Here is an 18,528-nt window from a genome sequence, read left to right as displayed (position 1 = left end):
TCAGCAGGCAGGGGTGCTGAATAATGTCGAGAAATAGAAATCTGTCTTTTTTATGTGACATCTACAAGGAATTCCATACCTTAGCTATAAATATGAAACCACTTACAGAACCAGAAATAAAATGCATCTTTCCTGAACACTTGTGATAATTTAAACCTTTAGAGCATCGTTTTTCAATGTCATTCAACAGAATTACACTATCAGCATTTCATGGAGATTACATTATCCATGTCTCCTCCAGTACAACTGTTTAAAATGATTGTTCAAGAGTTAACTGTTTTTGCCACAAGCACTGACAAAGCAGCATTAAGAAAAACATTGAAATACTGAGCAAACATCACAGAACCACAAAAAGTGACACTGCTTTGAAACAATATTCACTCAAAAATCAATAATTACAAATACCTAAAACTACCAGAATTTAGATTCTTGAGCTATTATTCTTAACAGTATGTACCTTTCATGTTGCATTCCACTTGTCAGTGCCAACAGTTTTGAAAATTAATGCTTACTGTCAATATCTCAATCAATAAATGCATTGCATGGTGTTGTACTTGGCCACACAGACCAGGAAGGTCCTAAGTTCAATCACTAATCTGTTAATTAAGTCAGTCTGATGGTGATAGGGATATTACATTGGCCTCAGTGGCCTAGTGCAAGGATGGATGAAAATGTTTAAAAGGTCACACTGCCTTCTACGGATTATTGAAAAGTATGTGGGTCCAGTTGCAAGGAGGAGGGGGAAAAACAGAAAGATAGCCACAGGGCAAAGAGTGAATCTGCTATGATGCCCCTCCATCATACCCAGTCTCAACACACACACATAAAAGAATGGCCACTTGAGCAAGGTATCCAGAGCACTGCCACTACCCTGGAACCATACTCTAGCACATCACCTTCAGGAGAGAGAAGAAAAAAATCTGAATGCTGTGTTTCATTACACACCTGTTGGAAGTCTTGGGAAGATGGGGCTGTGCTCCCCACCATTATGGATGTAGTGTCAGTATGTGTAGCTGATATCTCGAGTCCAGGAGCTACTTTGCCATTTCTATCACCACCGCCTCCACTGTCCCCAACAATCACATTGCCATTGGATTTGTTCACAGAAGTCCCCTGTTCCTCACAGACAGAAGCCAGCTGTCCATGAGATGGGTTGAGTCTATAATGCCGGGCTAATCCTCCCCTTCCAATGTAGGACTTTTCACAAGTGTCACATTTAAACTTTTTGGGTTTGAAAGAGCAAGGCATTGAAAGGCTCGAATCATCCACTTTTGTTTTTACATCTTCTTCTTCAAAACTGTATTCAGAATAGTCATCGGAGTCCGACTGATGGCCCTCTGCCAAATCTTCAGTTTTTATAAACTTGTAGTCTTTAACTTTATATTTTGGAGGTCGCGATATTCGACCAGATCGAGTTTTAATCTTGACAGGTTTTTTCTCCTTTGATTTATCACTAGCTTCGTGCTTCTTGGCATGGCTGAAGGAAACTGAATTTGCTACAGTTGTTGTGATGGCAGATATACTGCTAGTTACAGTATTAGTTAAATTGCCAGAATGCCCACTGATGCTCACTCCAGGAATCACACGAATGGAGTTTACTGGTGCAAGTGGAGGAGGCTGGCGCTGAACAAGTAGCTGAATTGGAGGTTCAGAAGAGCTATGCAAAATATATTGCTGTGGTCCAGATGTAGAAATTGGCTGGATTCTAATGATCTGAGGTCCAGAAATATTAACTCCTCCTGAAACAGTGGTCCTTTGGTTAGCCAGCTGACCAGATGCCGCTGTTTTGGGCTGCACTACTGCTAGAGGCGGCATAGGCCTATCCTTTTCCTCCTGCGACTGGACTGTCTGTATATGAACTTGGACAGCTTCTAGTTGATGCTGCAAGAAAATAGAGACAACTTAGCATTCACTAGCTTAAAGTTCACAACTACAGCTCATTTATTCAGTGAGTAGCTGAGTCAGCTTATTTCAGTCAGGGTACAACAATTTGTATTTATATAGAACTCTTACATAACAAAATATCCCAAAGCACTTAAAGAGCGGGAATAAAATGTTACAATTGGCATCAGATACCTCGTGTTAGAGGGCAAAATCAGTCAAGGTTCCCGCTGCTAACTGCCATCAAATGACCTCTGCTAGAAGTGTGCCTGTGGATGGTGGATGAGAACAGAAGAGGATTTGGATGAGACACCTCCCACCTTCGCTCACCACCACCCCACCCCACCCATCAGCTCTACCGGTGAAAAATCCAAGACTTTGTGTTAAGGCCTGCATACAAACAATGGCCACTTGGAGTTCAATAGTGAGCAAGAGAGGAAGAGAGAAAAAACTGGTGGGGAATTAAAACATTACTATTCACAACCATTACAGTTTTGGATTAAATTTAGCTGTCTAATATTAAAAGCCCTTTTCAAAACAGAACTTAGAATATTTCAGTACATGATATCAATATTTGGTATATATTTCCAATTGTTTTATTCAAATGCATAATTTACAATCCTATGAAACATTAAAGCATAAAAAGTATGGATTGGGTTCGCCTATGATTCAGCTGTTAAGGCAGTGAGTCACTAAGCTGCATCGACGAGGAAGGTTCTAGATTTGATCCCTTGTCTGCACTGACTTAGCTGAGCCACCTGGGATATTTGTAGGTGGAGCAACAATTGACCCCAGCCCATCTATGAGAAGAAAAAAAGTAAATTAAATACGTGGCAGTCAGGTTCCCACACCTGATCACTATCCAGCAACTACTGTTGGAACTGCACTACATGGATGCCCTCTGAAGTCAAATAGCCCACTAACATTTGCTATCTAAGTCATAAGAATAGTCACATGGGTAAGGTACCAGATGGTGTTGATGCCTTCAGGAGAGGAGGAGAAAAAATTGTCACGCACACCAGAATTCTGATGATACAACAATTATGGATTAACTCTGAAGAGTTACAAAAAATGGACTTCGTCTTTAAAAAAAATCCTTTATTTTGAAAAGTGAACAATGGTCCAAAATGGCCACTGAAGAAAAAAGGGATTGGCCTTTTGTGTATTTTAGCTATGACGAAGACAAAGGGCAAATCTTCAAAGCTAAGAGGTGTCAAGTGAGCCCATCCTATACCTAACCTAAAACATTCCAGAAACAGAGGAGATTTGCAGTAGCCACATCCTGGATCATTGTGTGATCACCATGGGAAAGAAACCAGAGCACCTCCTAAGAGGTGGCGAGAGATAGCAGCTTTACCTTATAAAAAGGAGGCAGCGAGCGAGTGAAAGAGAGAGAGCGAAAGAGAGAGAGAAAAGCAACATCCTAACAGCTTGCATTGCAGCCAAGCCAGAAAGCACATACCCTGCTGCAGAATAGGACATCTACATTATACAGCAGTGAGAACTAGGAGCAACCTGTCATCTTCAATTGAACCTTCAATCAAGAGAGAAATCTACAATCATCTCAGGCCTGCATCCATCGGGAATTTGATTTCCAAGTGAATTCAACAGGTTTATCGTAACCTTTCTCCTACTAAAAGTTACCTTTCTTTTTCCCTTCTCTATGTGTGTGTGTGTGTATGCACGCGAGTGATATGGTTGCGACAATCTTGGTATAAGGTGTATTGATCAACAAACAATTGATTTCCTATTTTTAAAACCTACAAAATAACTGTCACTGTCTGTTTATTTGAAAAACAAAACACCAAGGGGCTGAACTCTAATACAAATACATTTGCTGCAGTCAGGTGGGGAAATAAACAGTGGGAACCACCCACGTCACACCAGTGATTAAAACTTTTTTTAAATTTTGTTACATCAGTCTTGAGTACTTGCTGAGAAAATAAAAGTTAGATTTGCACTGTAACATTAAAAAATGAATAAACAAGAACATTCGCTGGACAGGAGGTATTTTAAAACTTTTTAAAAATTGAGTATTCAAGGGCCAAGATGGAAAGCGTATTTTGAAATGATTATACTTTGAAGCTTACACTGAAGTGATTATTAATGCAGCATGAATTTCATGCGTTAAAGCTCAATTTTAGAGTACCGTGCAGTTGGTTGCAATTTTAAACTCAACATCACCTCCACAATCCTTTGTTTGCAACATGGAAACCAGCATATAATTTAGGAGGTTATCTCACTTCATACAAAAATCTAAATAATTTTAAGTTCTTCTGAACATTTTGCAGCTTGATTGGCACAACTGTGCAGCTGTCCAGGCTGAATAAGAGGTTGGAGTAGGGAGAAGTAAAAAAAACATCCTGGACTCGTGGGAAAATGAAATCAAAAGCAATATTACAAAATAGAATGTAAAGGTTAGGTAAAATCATACTTCAGAAAACGTGCATATTTTCACCACCAGTTTCACAATCTCATACATTTCAACTTGATGAAGAAAAGCTGAAACAGGCACATTTCAAAATCAAACAAAAATTAACTTTGAGTTCACTATATAAATGCTCAACCTGAATTGGTTCAATAAAGTTACAAAGCAGCACTCTTGCTCTCCCAACATAGCCCATGTTTCAGCAGCAAAAATTATGTTACGCATCTGAAGGAAGACAAAGACAAAACAATCTATTGCACATTTTAAAACAAGTCTGTGGCTGCATATAAGATTAAACTTTTTAATTATAGATATACATTGCACAATTTTGATCATGTTCTCTAAAGGTGCCCTGGAATATTATGTAATATGAAATGAAAATAAAATATATCACTGGAAATATTAATTACAACTTCATTTTAATTAACTTATGAACCATTTTTCTAAATTGAATTGAATTTTTCATGCCCATTTTCATGCTAATTTCAGCTTGCTTGGCTCCACAATTCTGTAACTTCTGTCATAAATAGACAGCCAATATATATTTAAAAATCTGCATAGCACAAACTGTAAAAGTTGCAATTTGATGACTGGAAGAACATTCATGCTGAATCAAATGTGTTGCAACAGTTTGATACAAGGCTTGAAAGTTTTCAAAATTGACAACATCTAACTTGTTACCTACTGAGGTCTATAATGTCATGTGGTCACTTGCATTACATTAATGTGACTCTACTTTAAAGTTGCTTTTCCACATGCCAGCAATCTAACCCATATATTGAATGCAACTCTAGAAAAAAAAAAGCTCTTTTCAGTTGGATCTGCTTCTGAAGCAAATGAACAGAAACAGGGATGGGGTCAAGCATGCATTATATTGGTACACCAATGAATGGAAGTTATACTAAAACTGCAAGCATCACCCTTTCTCTCCTAAAGGTAATCACACATGTTGGGTAAAAAAGTACAGCTCCTTAAAAAAAATGATCAAAATACTTCTTATACATGGTTCAATGTTATGCAAACATATTACTCTTCAGATGAGTTTTCCAAAGAATACTTACGCTAGAGTAACCCTTCTTGTGATTGCCCGCATATGTTTTATAACGTTTGGCATAAAAGTTACAATAAATTTTCTGAAACCCTGAATTTTCATCTAGGTGTCCAGTTAATTTGAACTGCAAACTCTATCTAATAATGTAGGCCTGTTATAACTGCTGCAATAAGACTATTTACTAAAATGAAGCTTCAGATCTTGAATTCATGAAACTCTGAGGTCAATGAAATATAAAGCTGTACAGTGTTGATGTGAAATCATTTCACTTTTCAATGATTAAGTTGTAATGTAAATGGTTGTAGGGCCAAAAATGCATACGTATGGATAAACACAAAATGCACTGCAGGTGTGCTATACAATCAGGTCAGGCCCGATTCCACATTTATACTACAAATTCTTATCACTCATCCAAAATGAAAAAGTACTGCATTGATGATACAAATGTGATAAAAATATAACCAATTCAGCTTTGAGTCTCCACAAGCCATGTTGCGTACACTATGTTGTCAGAAAGAATAATACAGTGCAACAAATCAAAACTACGGCTACTGATCAACTGGATACTCAGTTAACTTTACAAAAGTTCACATTAGGACTAGCTCTGGTGTGAAGCTCTTCACAATGACCCAACCAATTTAATTCATTTATGGGATATGAGCATCGCTGGCAAGACCACCATATATTGCCCATTCCCAATTGCCCTCAAGAAGGTGGCGTTGAGCTGCCTTCTTGAATTGCTGCAATATACGTGGTGTAAGTACAACCAACTGGGGGGGGGGGGGGGGGGTGGTTCCAGGAGCCTGACACAGCAACAGTGAAGGAGCAGCAATACATTTCCAAATCGTGGTGCGTGACTTGCAGGTGGTGTTCCCATGCGTCTGGCGCCCTTGTCCTTCTATGTGGTAGAGGCTAGAGCATGGCTACCCGACCTGAACCCAACTGGATCCAACGACATGTGTCGGGTTCAGGTCACTCTACCGGGTCTGGCATTCGGGCTCAGGACGAGCCGGGCCAGACGTCAAGGCAGGAAACACTTTGCACTAGTCTGCAGTGAGCAATTCCATCCAAGGTAGAGCACAACCTCTTTAATATAAGCAACTTTATTCCTGTGGTCGGGTCAGGCGTGGGAAAAAAGTGAAAGGACCTGGGCCGTGTTGGATATGGCTTTGTCGGGCTTAAGTCGGGTTTCATTTGCAGACCCGAGCAGGCCTTTAGTACAGGCTGTAGGTTTGGAAGGTCTGTCGAAGGTGCCTTGGAGAGTTCCTGCAAAGCATCTTTGTAGATGGCACACACTGCAGCAACTGCGCACCAGTGGCAGAGGGAGTGAGTGTTTAAGGTGCTAAACAATTGGGCTGTTTGGCCTGGATGGTGTTGAGCCTCGAGTGTTATTGGAGCAGCACTCATCCAGGCAAGGTGGAGAGTATTCCATCTCACTCCTGATTTCTGTCTTGTAGATGGTGGACAGGCTTTGGGGAGTTAGGAGGTGAGATACTTGCCAGAGAATTCCCAGCCGCTGACCTGCTCTTGTAGCCACAGTATTTACATAGCCGGTCCAGTTAAGTTTCTGGTTAATGGTGAGCCCCCCGCAGGATGTCGATGGTGGAGGATTCAGTGATGCTTATGCCACTAAGTGCCAAGGGAGACGGTCAAATTCACAACAAGCATTGTGGTAGTAGTTTTGATTATTGCAACCAAGTTCCTCATAACTGATCAGAACTAGCTAGATCTGATGAAGTTATACGAAACAGATCTATCTTCATACGCTGGTTGACTCCTTGTGCATTTTTAGCTTTTATTGCAAGTTCTCAGCAATTGTGGTTTCCTCTTAGCCCTAAAGTTTTTTTTTAGTACTCGTATGAACCCATAACTGAAGAGAAATATTAAGGTGCATTGAATAACTTACATCTGATTTAGTCTAGTGTGAACTTCTGCAAAGTTAGCCTGGTATATCTTCTAATGGATTAGCAGCAGTAGGTTAAATGATTGCACTTCTATTATGGGAGCTTTCAATGAATTTCAAAAGCATCCAGGCCTAGAGTTATGGAAAAATTGCATACTTTGGATTTGCACCTAATAATCATGCCAGCACTGTGCCTTTTTAGCCTTGTAACAGCTTTCATTTTCAAAGAAAAAGGACAAATAGTAAAAGTCGAGCAAGATTGTGGGAGTGGAGACATCGGGTTGGACCCTGACTTGACATCTTGACAAATTTCATAGTATACGCTAATCATTTAGAAGTGCAGAACTAGATTATAAATAGCACTTGTATACATTGAATAAAACGTTATTTTCAGCTTTTATCTATGTTCATTTCAAGAAATCACAGTTAAGGTACCTAAAATACCAGTACCTGCTTTGAGGGTGTTACTCGCAATGGGGCCATCTTTTGCTGTACGCGTGCAATGCTTTGTTGTAGATTCTGCTGAAGGACAGCCTGATGAGCAACATTTTGCAACTGTCGCGCTGCATTGTGAATAATTGTCAACGGCTGAGTAAAAACGGCCTGCTGCTGTGAAACTGCCGTTGGGATCTTAGGCTGACTATGCCGGTTCACTGGAGAAGGTAGTGTGGAAATATTTATTTGCTGAACTTGAGAAGGGTTGCATGAATCAATCCTTTGGACAACCTGACTCGGATGAACCTGCTGCATCATAGCATTGCACTCAGGCACTTGTAACATCTGATGTTGATCCGTGGAAAGCCCCCGTGTTTCTGAAGGAACACATGATACCAAACTGCTCTTCTGGAGAATTTGATTTTCAGTAGGTTCGGAGTTCAATTGCACAGCGTTGGTTTTATTGAATTGCGTCGCATGTTGCTGAGACTTCGTAACATGAGCGATAACTTGCTGTAGTTCATCTGTCAGGCCCACATGTTGTACAAACTGAGCATGTTGTTGCTGCTGATGATGATGACTACCAAACATTTGAGCCGCTTCGCTTTCGCTTACTTCTACCAGTCCCTGTTGCTTTGCTAACTGCTCGACCAGTTGTTGCTGTTCCTCGGGGGTCAGTCCCGTGCCCTCAACGAAAGTGCCATCAGGCTGTACATAAATAATGGTATTGGGGGTGGACTCGATGGAGATACTCTCCAGCTCCTCCGGCGCCACTGTGAAGTCAGCCGCACTCACCGCTGCCATGGTGCCGGGAACTGGAGATGCCACCGCCAAGGAATTCATGATCCCGCTGGCACCCAGGAGGCCGTCCCCATCATCGGGTAAAGTGCTGACCGCCTGAGTCGCCCCTTCCTCCACCGCTACCTGCACATATTCTGACAGCACCTGGCATGAGTGGACCTCGAACTGCTTGCAGCCACTATCCGCCGCAGGGTCCTGATGTCCCAGAGTCTCAAAGTGCTTGGTGCCATGTTGCTGCTGGGGAGCAGTCCCCTCCTCTGTTGTCAGCCTGCTCTCCTCCTCGTCCGCCATGTTGGCGTCCCTGTTCTCAGGCAGAGGGAGTCGGGAACGCCAACACTAATTTCTCAATCGAGCTTTTTTTCACCCCGAAGCCGGTGCCGAGACTGAAGTAGGAAAAAACAACCCAAAAATAGCGACTTAAATCGAAAAAATCGGTGAAAGCAGCGCGGAAAAGATTAATCCCCTTCCACAAAAAAAGCCGTGGTTATGCAGACGTCACGGGCCTCGACACAAGATGACGGAAAGCCAGAGTACGGGTGCCGGCAAAACTTAAAAAGAACGCGGCTGGTGACGTCAGGTTTCGCGTTTGCTGGAGGGGAAGCAGAAAGCACAAGCGGAGCGGCATTGCGGGTGGATGCAGGAGCCCAGATATGTCAGTCTGCAGTAAAAGCTAAAATAGCTGTGTCCCCCGGCCTGTTATTAAACATTAAAACAGGCCAGCACATTTTCATAGAATCATACAAAGTTTAAGGCACAGGAAGAGGCCGCTTGGCCCATACTTTGTTTTAAAACCGGTGAAAAATGATGACTGTGAAAGGACAAAAATTTCGCGAAAAAATGTAATTTAAACGCGCGTCACCGGTACATTAAACCTTTGCAATTCAGCACAACAACAAAATATACAATGAAAGTAATAAAATCTTAGCAAACTGAAATTATGAAAAGATACCGCCCAACGTGGGGCTCGAACCCACGACCCTGAGATTAAGAGTCTCATGCTCTACCGACTGAGCTAGCCGGGCGCTGTGAAAATCTGCTCACATTAACTCATTAAAATGTAAATCCACAATGGTTGTTGAAATCTAAAATTTTTAGCAAATCAAAGGATTTGCACTCTGTGATGACAAGAAGTTCTGGAGACATTTCACACCAATTTTTATTTTCAAAAGTAGAAATTCATCAATGTTCAAAATTCCAGTTCAGTCCACATGAAGCACATGAGTATGGATACAAAGTTAGCTGAGTAACAGAGGAGTTGTCATTGAGTAGTTGCGAACTGTCGTTTCTAATTGAAGGAAGGTATATACTGGGGATCCCCAGGGCTTAGTGTTAGGAACTCTGCTTTTCTTGATACATATTAATGACACAGACTTGGGTGACATAGCACAATTTCAAAATTTGCAGATGACACAAAACTTGGAAGTCTTGTGAACTGTGAGGAGGATGGTGATAGACTTCAAGAGGACGTAGACAGGCTGGTGGAATGGGCGGACAAGTGGTCGACAAAATTTAATGCAGAGAAGTGTGAAGTGACACAATGAGGAGAGGCAATATAAATTGTAAGGTATAACTCTATAACAGGCGCAGGAGCAGAGGGACCTGTGGATACATGTGCACAAATTATTGAAAGTTGCAGGGCAGGTTGAGAAGGCGGTTGATAGCACATTGGAACCTGGGCTTTATAAATAGGGGCACGGAGTACAAAAGCAAGTAAGTTTTGATAAACCTGTATAAAACCCTGGTTCAGCCTCAACTGGAGTAGTGTTTCCAGTTCTGGGCACCATACTTTAGGAAGGATGTGAGGGCTCTAGACAGGATGCAGAAAAGATTTATGAGAATGGTTCCAGGATAAGGAACTTCAATTACGTTGATAGGTTGGAGAAGCTGGGTCTGTTCTCCTTGGAGTAAAGAAAATTAAGAGGAAATTTGATAGAGGCGTTCATAATCTGAGGGGTCTGAACAGATTGAATAGGGAGAAACTGTTCCCGTTGGCAGAAGGGTTGAGAACAAGAGAACATTGATTTAAGATGTTTGGCAAAAGAAGCAATGGTGTCTTAAGGAAAAATGTTTTTATGCAGCGCATGTTTAGTATCTGAATGCACTGCCTGATAGTGTAGTGGAGGCAGATTCAATTGTGGCTTTCAAAAGAGAATTAGATAATTATCTGAAGAAAAAATATTCGCAGGGCTACAGGGTAAAGGAGAGGGAGTGGAACGAGGAAAGTGACTCTTCCAAAGAGCTGGCACAGACACAATGGGCCAAATGGCCTCCTTTGATGCTGTCAGTTTCTATGATTCCATGATTTTGCTTCTCTTCCCAGGGGCTGGAATACGCTCAATATTTACAGCATTTTTTTGTATAATTTGGGATTTCTGAATGTATGAGTTAGTGTACTTAACCGTCACAAATGCCATAAGTTTGTTGCACTTGGAAAACCACAATGTAATCTAATTAATGAAAGGATCAATAAATTATTTCTAATACAGATTTTAGCACTATAGTACCACATACTGCATTGAGGTCCATTAAATCTATACTCTTTTTAAAGAAAGTACATTATAGTAAAGATAAATTGAGATTTTATTTTTCACTAGAAGTTATGTAAGTAGCATAATTTGTTAATTTGCCACTTGTGATTTGATTTCAATCCATATGTTTGATTTATAGGAATACTACATTTTGGAAAAGATTATTTGATACATATATGAGGAAACAGAAGAATACATTAATGGCAGTAAGAATTTCTTCCGGATGCAAAAGTCTCTAGTGCTGTTTTCAAATTTCTGTCACATCTGTTCCAAGTAAAAAAGAGCACATTAAATAGGCATATTTTACTCAGTATCTACAAAGCTCAATCAGTAAAGCACAATATTCTTTATCTGAGGACAGTGACCTCTACAACGACATAGGGAACACTATTTAATGCTCTACTTCACTGGATTCCTGATATCGGTGGTGTTGCCAAGGGAGAAGGAAAAACATCCTTACATGCTTCATTGTAGTCAGTACCAGAGCATCACTGGCACAGGAATGAGAGGAGGTCATGCACACTCACAACCATATGGGGCATGCAGCGCTTGTAAATTGAGAGAGAATAAAGAGAGGTTCTTCACAAAAATGCGTACAGAGTGAGAGTGAGCAGGGCTTGCACCTGGTCAGCAGAATTGTGGATGAGTTGAGGATTACAGAAAGTGGAGGACGGGAGACAGACCAAGACAGCATTGGAATAAGAATAGAAGATGCAGAAAATACTCATCAGGTCAGACAACATCTGTGGAGAGAAAAGCAGAGTTAACTTTTCAAGTCAATGACACAGACGTTGCCTGACCTGCTGATTATCAGCATTTTTTGTTTTTGTTTCAGATTTCCAGAATCCACAGTATTTTGCTTTTGTAAGATCATTGGAATACACAGATTTGGAACTGGTAAAAGCAGGCATGGGGGTTTCAGCAGCAGATAGGCTGAAATAGGGGTGGTGACAGGTGACATTACAGAGGTTGAAGTAGGCAGTCTTACTGAGGGGATCAAAGGTAACGGGAGAATAAAGAGTACATATATCACAGTTTAGATAAAATCAGCACACGTCCAGAAGCAAGATGGTGTGAGTGCCAAGCATATAAGAATTTAAAACTCCTCAATAACCTATCAATTTATTTATTCATTTTGGAATTTTATTCCATTTGCCCCTTGGGAACGAGATTTATCAAATTATAAAAGGTTTTCAGTCTAGATATACATTATATTTGGGTGAATGATGTTTACTTTTTAATGACACTATAAGCCATATTTAAAATTATAATATTACATAGAATTTCACATCACAGTAACAGGCCATTCAGCCCAAAAGGTCTATGCTGGTGTTTATGCTCCACACAAGACTCCGCCCACCTTACTTCATCCCACCCTTTATCATCATATTATTGCTGCTGATGATAAAAATCGGGGAAGTCATGACAGAAAAACTGGCTTTGACAAAGTGACAAAATAAATATTTTGGTGTGACCTTAAACACCATACAACGAATTGAGCATCGGTATTAACACAATGACATCAGCAACATAGTCCCGATGCTACAGGAACTTATATATATCTATATCCCTGATTTTAACTTGGCATGGGAATCGGGCGGGCAGGGACTGAGGCAAGCAGCTAACTATCCTGACCTTGGTAGTATGAGGCCCATGAGATTTTAACTCCTGTGCCTCATTTGCATAGGCCAGAGGGAAATAGCAGCTGGCTGGCAGGCAGGAACAAAACATCGGCTTAGGTCACAAAAGGAACAGTTCCTGGCACTGAAATCAGTTGCAGGGAGGTAGTTCAGGAGGGCCTTGTGATCAGGTGGTGGTGGGGAAAACCCACGGCAGATGAAGCCTAACCGTTCCTTGTGGGACCCAGAATAAAATCAGTACCTGCAGGAAGAGAATTGGTCCTGGGATCTCAGTAGGTAAGCCCCATGGGTAATTTTAACTACCTGTCCACCCTGTTTCCACTGGAGAGATGGGGGGAATATTAGCAAAAAAAAAAGGCACTTATAACTCAACAACAGGATCTCTCAAAGACTGTGCCAAAGCAAACAGTCTACTGACATTCGTATAATTTGCAAATGACTATACTACAAAAGTATTTTGTTGGCTGTGAAATGCCTGGGAGGTCCTGGGGATGTGAAAGGAGCTTAAATAATACAAGTTCTTTGTAAAAGAGTGATGCCAGTTGAACATTCTGCAAACTATTTTGAAGGAAAATAGATAACCTTCCTCAGACTCCCTAAATATATAAACTGGTGGTTAGCAGCTGCTAACAATCCATGTAACAGCAAGAATGGGCAGAAGAATCAAATATCGGTACAATTGTCTCGGAGATGTACTCAATATCATTAGCTCACATCCCAACCTTCCTTTCTTTGATATGATGCATGTTAGCACACTCTCAACCAACATCAGAAATAGTCTTTTCCCTTTGGATCTGAGAGAACAGCCATATTAAATCTTTTGCAATGACCAGGTTCTTATTTCTGTTCCTGGATCATTCAGGCATTTCTGGGCAGGTTCATACAAAGACTATCTAATAGTGTTTGGGTTGCCAACCCTTCAAGATTGTCCTGGAGTCCCCAGGAATTAAAGATTAATCTCATTTACACTGTTAAAAAAAGACTTTTGTTTTCATTTTCTTTGAACATTTCCATTTATTAGTTATAGAAGTATTGGAGATGGAAGAAGGTTGTTTGACTGGACTGGAGTCGAGAGGCCATATGCTCAATGAGATTTGGAAATCCTATATAATGTTTGAAATTAATGGCCCATAATCTGATAAAATAATAACAGTGTGTGAACAATGTGCACCATTATTAATGAGCAAATCAGCAAGCAATTTGTGGTGAGGAAGAAATACCCAGTGGATTGTACATCGCGACAAGCTAAAGGCTAATTAATGCTGTTCTGTTGTTAGCTTTCTGAAAATAGCATCTCCTCCATAACCCCCCTGTGATTTTCATGAAGTTGCTGCATTTTTACATTAATTGCTTATTAAACTTGTCACAGAAAGTTAAATCTAGTAATCAACAGCATAAGTATCCTTTTAATGATTTGATTGTTGTTAATGACTACAAAGCGACCTCCCTTACCCAGAAAATGAAAAAATAAAAGTTACCTTAAAATTCTCATCCTTGTTTGCAAATCCCTCCACAGCCTCGCCCTTCCCTATCTCTGTAATTTCCTCCAGTCCTACAACTCTGCAAGGTATCTGCACTCCTCTAATTCTGGCCTCTGGAGCATCCATGATTTTAATTGCTCCACATTGGTGGCCATGCTTGCTGTCTCACTTCCCTCCTTTAAGACACTCCTTAAAACCTACCTCTTTGATCAAGCTTTTGGTCATTTGCCCTAATCTGGCTCAGTGTCGTATTATGTGTTATAATGCCCCTGTGAAACACTTGGGGTGTTTTATTATGGTATGCTATATAAATACAAGTTGTTGTTGGAGATTTTACAAATATCAAATCTTAAATTTTTTATTGCCCTTGCCATGCCGTTATCAGCTGGTTCTTTTGGCAACTTGTGCGCAAAAATATTTAAAATCTAAATGTACACAAACAAATCTAACCCCCTCCAAGCTACACACCATCCTGACTTGGAACTTTATTGCCGTTTCTTCACTGTCGCTGGGTCAAAATCCTAGAACTCCCTTCCTAACAGCGCTGTGAGTGTATCTACCTCACATGGACTGCAGCGGTTCAAGAAGGCAGCTTACCACCACCTTCATGGGCAATTAGGGACGGGCAATAAATAATGGCCAGGCCAACAACGCCCACATCCCATAAACAAATTTTAAAAAACTGACAGAGCATGTCATGAGATGCATCAGGTCAGCAATATCTGGGCTATACATTCCTTACAGAACCAAAGTGACAGTTGCCATGCTGTCAACAGGTGGCGCTGTAGCTTGTTTTCATTTGACAGTAGGCACGATGATTTGACTTCTGTATGAAAAGAGACTGAGGGGTCCCTAACAGTTTGACCCTTCCCCCACAGCCCGCAGGAAAGCTGCTTGGTATTACTGGGTAGCTCCCCACATAGTGGAGGGCCCTCTCTACCCCCACTCCCACCCCTCCCCCCCACTGGTAAAATGCCAGTGGCGGCAAAAAGAGGTAATGGCTACTTAAGGGCCTCAGTTGGTCTCTGGACAAAATTGAATGGTGTTGGCAAGGCAAGGGGCATTCCACCCCCTGCCTTTCCTCACTATTTTATGGACTCCCCCCTCCCCTCAACAACCAGACCCCCCCGCCCCCCCGCCCCCCCCCCCCCCCCCACCATCTCCCTGCCCATCTCTAGAGCACTGATAAAATTCAGTCAAAGGTTCCAGAAACAGCAATGAGATATTTGTTTTAGTGATGTTGTTTAAGGCTTTGCTCCATGACCTTCCGGTCAGTTATTCTCTGTGACCTTGTCCTATCAACACCTTCTCTTTTGTTATCTTTTGCCCCACCCCCTGCTTTACTTGCTTAAATCCTTTTACATTTCTAATATCTGCCAGTTCTGATGAAGGGTCATTGACCTGAAACGTTAACTCTGCTTCTCTCTCCACAGATGCTGCCAGACCTGCTGAGTATTTCCAGCATTTCTTGTTTGTGTTTCAGATTTCCAGCATCTGCAGTATTTTGCTTTTATTTTGTTGTTTAAGGGAATGTTGGTTAAGTGGCCAAGGTGCCAAGAGAACTCCACTGCTCCCTCTTAGGTGGACGTAAACAATCCCATGACATTATTTTGCAGAATTGCTGGGGAGTTAACCTCAGTATCCTGGCCAATATTTACCCCTCAATCAACATCACAAAAACAGGTTATCTGGTTAGCATCACATTGCTTTGGGCAAATTGGCTGCCACGCTTCCTATATTGCAACAGTGACTACACTTCAAAAGTACTTTGTTGACTGTGAAGTGCTTTGGGACATTCTGTGGTCATGAAAAACACCATATTCAGGCAAGTCTTTTTTCATTAAAATAGCGTCATGGAATTTTTTACAGCCACCTCAGCAAGCAGACATTTCATCTGAAAAACAACACCTCTGACAGTGCTGCACTGAAGTGTAAATCTGGATTTTGTGTTCGAGTATTGAAGCAGGTCTTAAACCTACAACATTCTGAATTAGTGGTATGACTAGAACTACTTAACCAAGGCTGACAGCTAGGATATGTGACTGTATTTTAAAACATTGTGCTGAGTTTTATAAGCCCGCCACCGAAATTTAAATAGTGGCTCATTTAAATAGTCGGGATGGGCCACCCCCGATCACATGGAAAGGGCAGGTTGCCCATCCCCAGAAATGACGCCAGCTGCCCTTGCACAAGTGCTGCCCCCATTTTTAAAAGGCTGTCAGCCCTAGCAGAAAATTTAAATATTTAAAGTTAAATGGAATTTTAAAAAAAACATCTCTTTTGCCCCTTTCTCACCCCTCCATTAACAACTAAATTAATTATTTGCCCTTCCCCCCACAAACTTTCACCTACAACCCTTCCCACCATCCCCTACACTCATGACGCTAATTTGACTCCGATCCCCCACCCCCACATTGATAAACTTACCTGCCCCACCCCCACCCCCACAAGTATTCCGCCTCATTTCCCCAGACGGGGATCCGAAGGCATGGCAGTGCCAGCCACCGAGGTGAAGATTGCGACGGGACTTTGGGAGGTGACGTGAAATTAATTAATTCAGGTATTTTATTTTATTTAAATATTTAAATTGTGGTCCTGTCGCCACCGGTACTATCAGGCTGGGCCCTGTCAGCATCGAGGTCCGTGGTGGGACTCATCCAGGGCCATCTTCAGACCACGCCCCCCCCCCCCACCCCCCGCCACCAAGGAACCTGACATCGAGGGCTCCTTAAAATCCAGCCCATTTTTATTAATAATTTATAGCCCAATATGGTAGTCTTAACTACACAAATGATTGTGATAAGACTATTCGCAATAATAAAACAATAATAAGTAAACAAAAATGTACAAGAACATGGAAAATAATTGTAGCCCAGGTTTATCGAATGAAAGTTCATCTCTCTGCTGGCTTTTAGGAAATGGGTTCTGGGGCGTCTCAATCCAGTTTCTAGTGAGTATGGATCCACAGCACAAAAGTGCCCTAACTTATTTCTAGTTGGCAATCTCACACATAAAGGCAAATTGGAAAATTGCCAAGGCGGCTTATGCTCTTCTGAGTTTGAGGCTGAGTCTCATTATAGGAGACACAATCAAGGTTATACTTTGCAGAGTATATGCTGCACCCAACCTTGAAGTTTTTTAAAATCAACACAAGGGGGTGAATTTTACTGGCCCTGTGGTGGCAAGCTTGGAGGCTGGGAAGTCAGGAAAATATGGGGGAGCCACAACAGAATGGCTTCCTGTCGCATTTCCGTTGCCGGGGAACCTCCCCAGGAGCGGGCTGAGAGTAAAATGTTTAAGATATTTAAGGCCCCTTTTAGAGGTGATTTTGTGGGCTCACCAGCATTTTGCCAGCGGCAGAGTGGCCCACATGGCTCACCATGCGTGAAGGCCACTAGCTCAATGGAGGCTGCCTCCCTGTGGCAGGCCAGGGAACCAACATGCCCCAAAGAGGGGGCCGTAGGCAGGAAAGGTTTTGATATTCCAGAATTCCCTCGATTTTAGAATGGATTGGAAGATAGCAAAGGTAATCCCATATTCCAGAAAGGAGCAAGAGAGAAAGCAGCGAACTATGGAGCAGTCAGCCTGATGTTATTAGTAGCGAAAATGCTAGAATCTATTATTTAGGGAAGTGGTAACAGGGCACTTAGCAAATCCTAATATGATCAAGCAGAGCCAACACAGACTTATGAAGGGGAAATCATGTTTGATAAATCTGTTAGAGTTTTTTGAGGTTGTAACTAGCAGGGTGGCTAAGGGGGAACCAGTGGATGCAGTGTATTTGGATTTTCAAAAAGCATTCAATAAAGTGCAACAGAAGAGGTTATTACACAAAATTAGAGTTTATGAGATTGGGGGTAATATATTAGCATGGATTGAGGATTGGTTAACAAACAGAAAACAGGGAGTAGGGATAAACAGATCATTTTTGGTTTGGCAAGCTACTCTAGTGTTAGGGAGTATCAGTAAATAGCTGGGTTAATACACTACTGTTAGGGTGCGTGTGTAAATAGCTGCGTTATAGCATCTCAACAACTGGTAGACTAAGAAAGAGTATAAATTAAGTATTAATAATAAGGAACAAGTGAGTATCTGGTGAGTTTTTTTAACTAAGGTTTATTTTAACTAGTGAACTGTATTGATTTTTAGTAGGAATTATCAGTACTAGTAAGGTTTTATTAATAATTCTAATGTGTTGTAGTATTGGTAAGGTTTTTTTTTAGCAATAGCAAAGGGTCATCTAATAAATAAAGGAATGGTGCATTCTGGAGAACTATTTGTGCAGAAAGTGTTGTCAATTGTGGCAGCTTGAGCTCCGGGTTTTGAAACTTGCGCGGCAGCTGGCGACACTGCGATGCATTCATGAGGATGAGAGCTATG

General features: G+C 41.4%; 1 protein-coding gene and 1 non-coding gene across 2 annotated transcripts in view; both read right to left on the bottom strand.

Moving 5' to 3' along the window:
- znf839 (zinc finger protein 839) overlaps positions 1–9,007 on the bottom strand; it is a 58,306-nt gene extending 49,299 nt beyond the window's left edge. Inside the window, exons 1-2 of the mRNA XM_068038957.1 lie at positions 7,714–9,007; positions 946–1,881 (exon numbers count right to left, since the gene is read on the bottom strand). Of these exons, the coding sequence (XP_067895058.1) occupies positions 946–1,881; positions 7,714–8,790 (2,013 nt within the window). The 5' untranslated portion in view covers positions 8,791–9,007. The remainder of the gene's footprint in view (positions 1–945; positions 1,882–7,713) is intronic.
- A 441-nt stretch (positions 9,008–9,448) lies between these two features.
- Positions 9,449–9,521, bottom strand: trnak-cuu (transfer RNA lysine (anticodon CUU)). The gene has a single exon. It is a non-coding gene; the product is annotated as a tRNA-Lys (tRNA).
- Between the last annotated feature and the right edge of the window lie 9,007 nt (positions 9,522–18,528).

This window comes from Heterodontus francisci, chromosome 9, assembly GCF_036365525.1.
Source record: "Heterodontus francisci isolate sHetFra1 chromosome 9, sHetFra1.hap1, whole genome shotgun sequence".
NCBI lineage: Eukaryota > Metazoa > Chordata > Chondrichthyes > Heterodontiformes > Heterodontidae > Heterodontus > Heterodontus francisci.
This window is presented reverse-complemented; position numbering and strand designations above follow the sequence as displayed.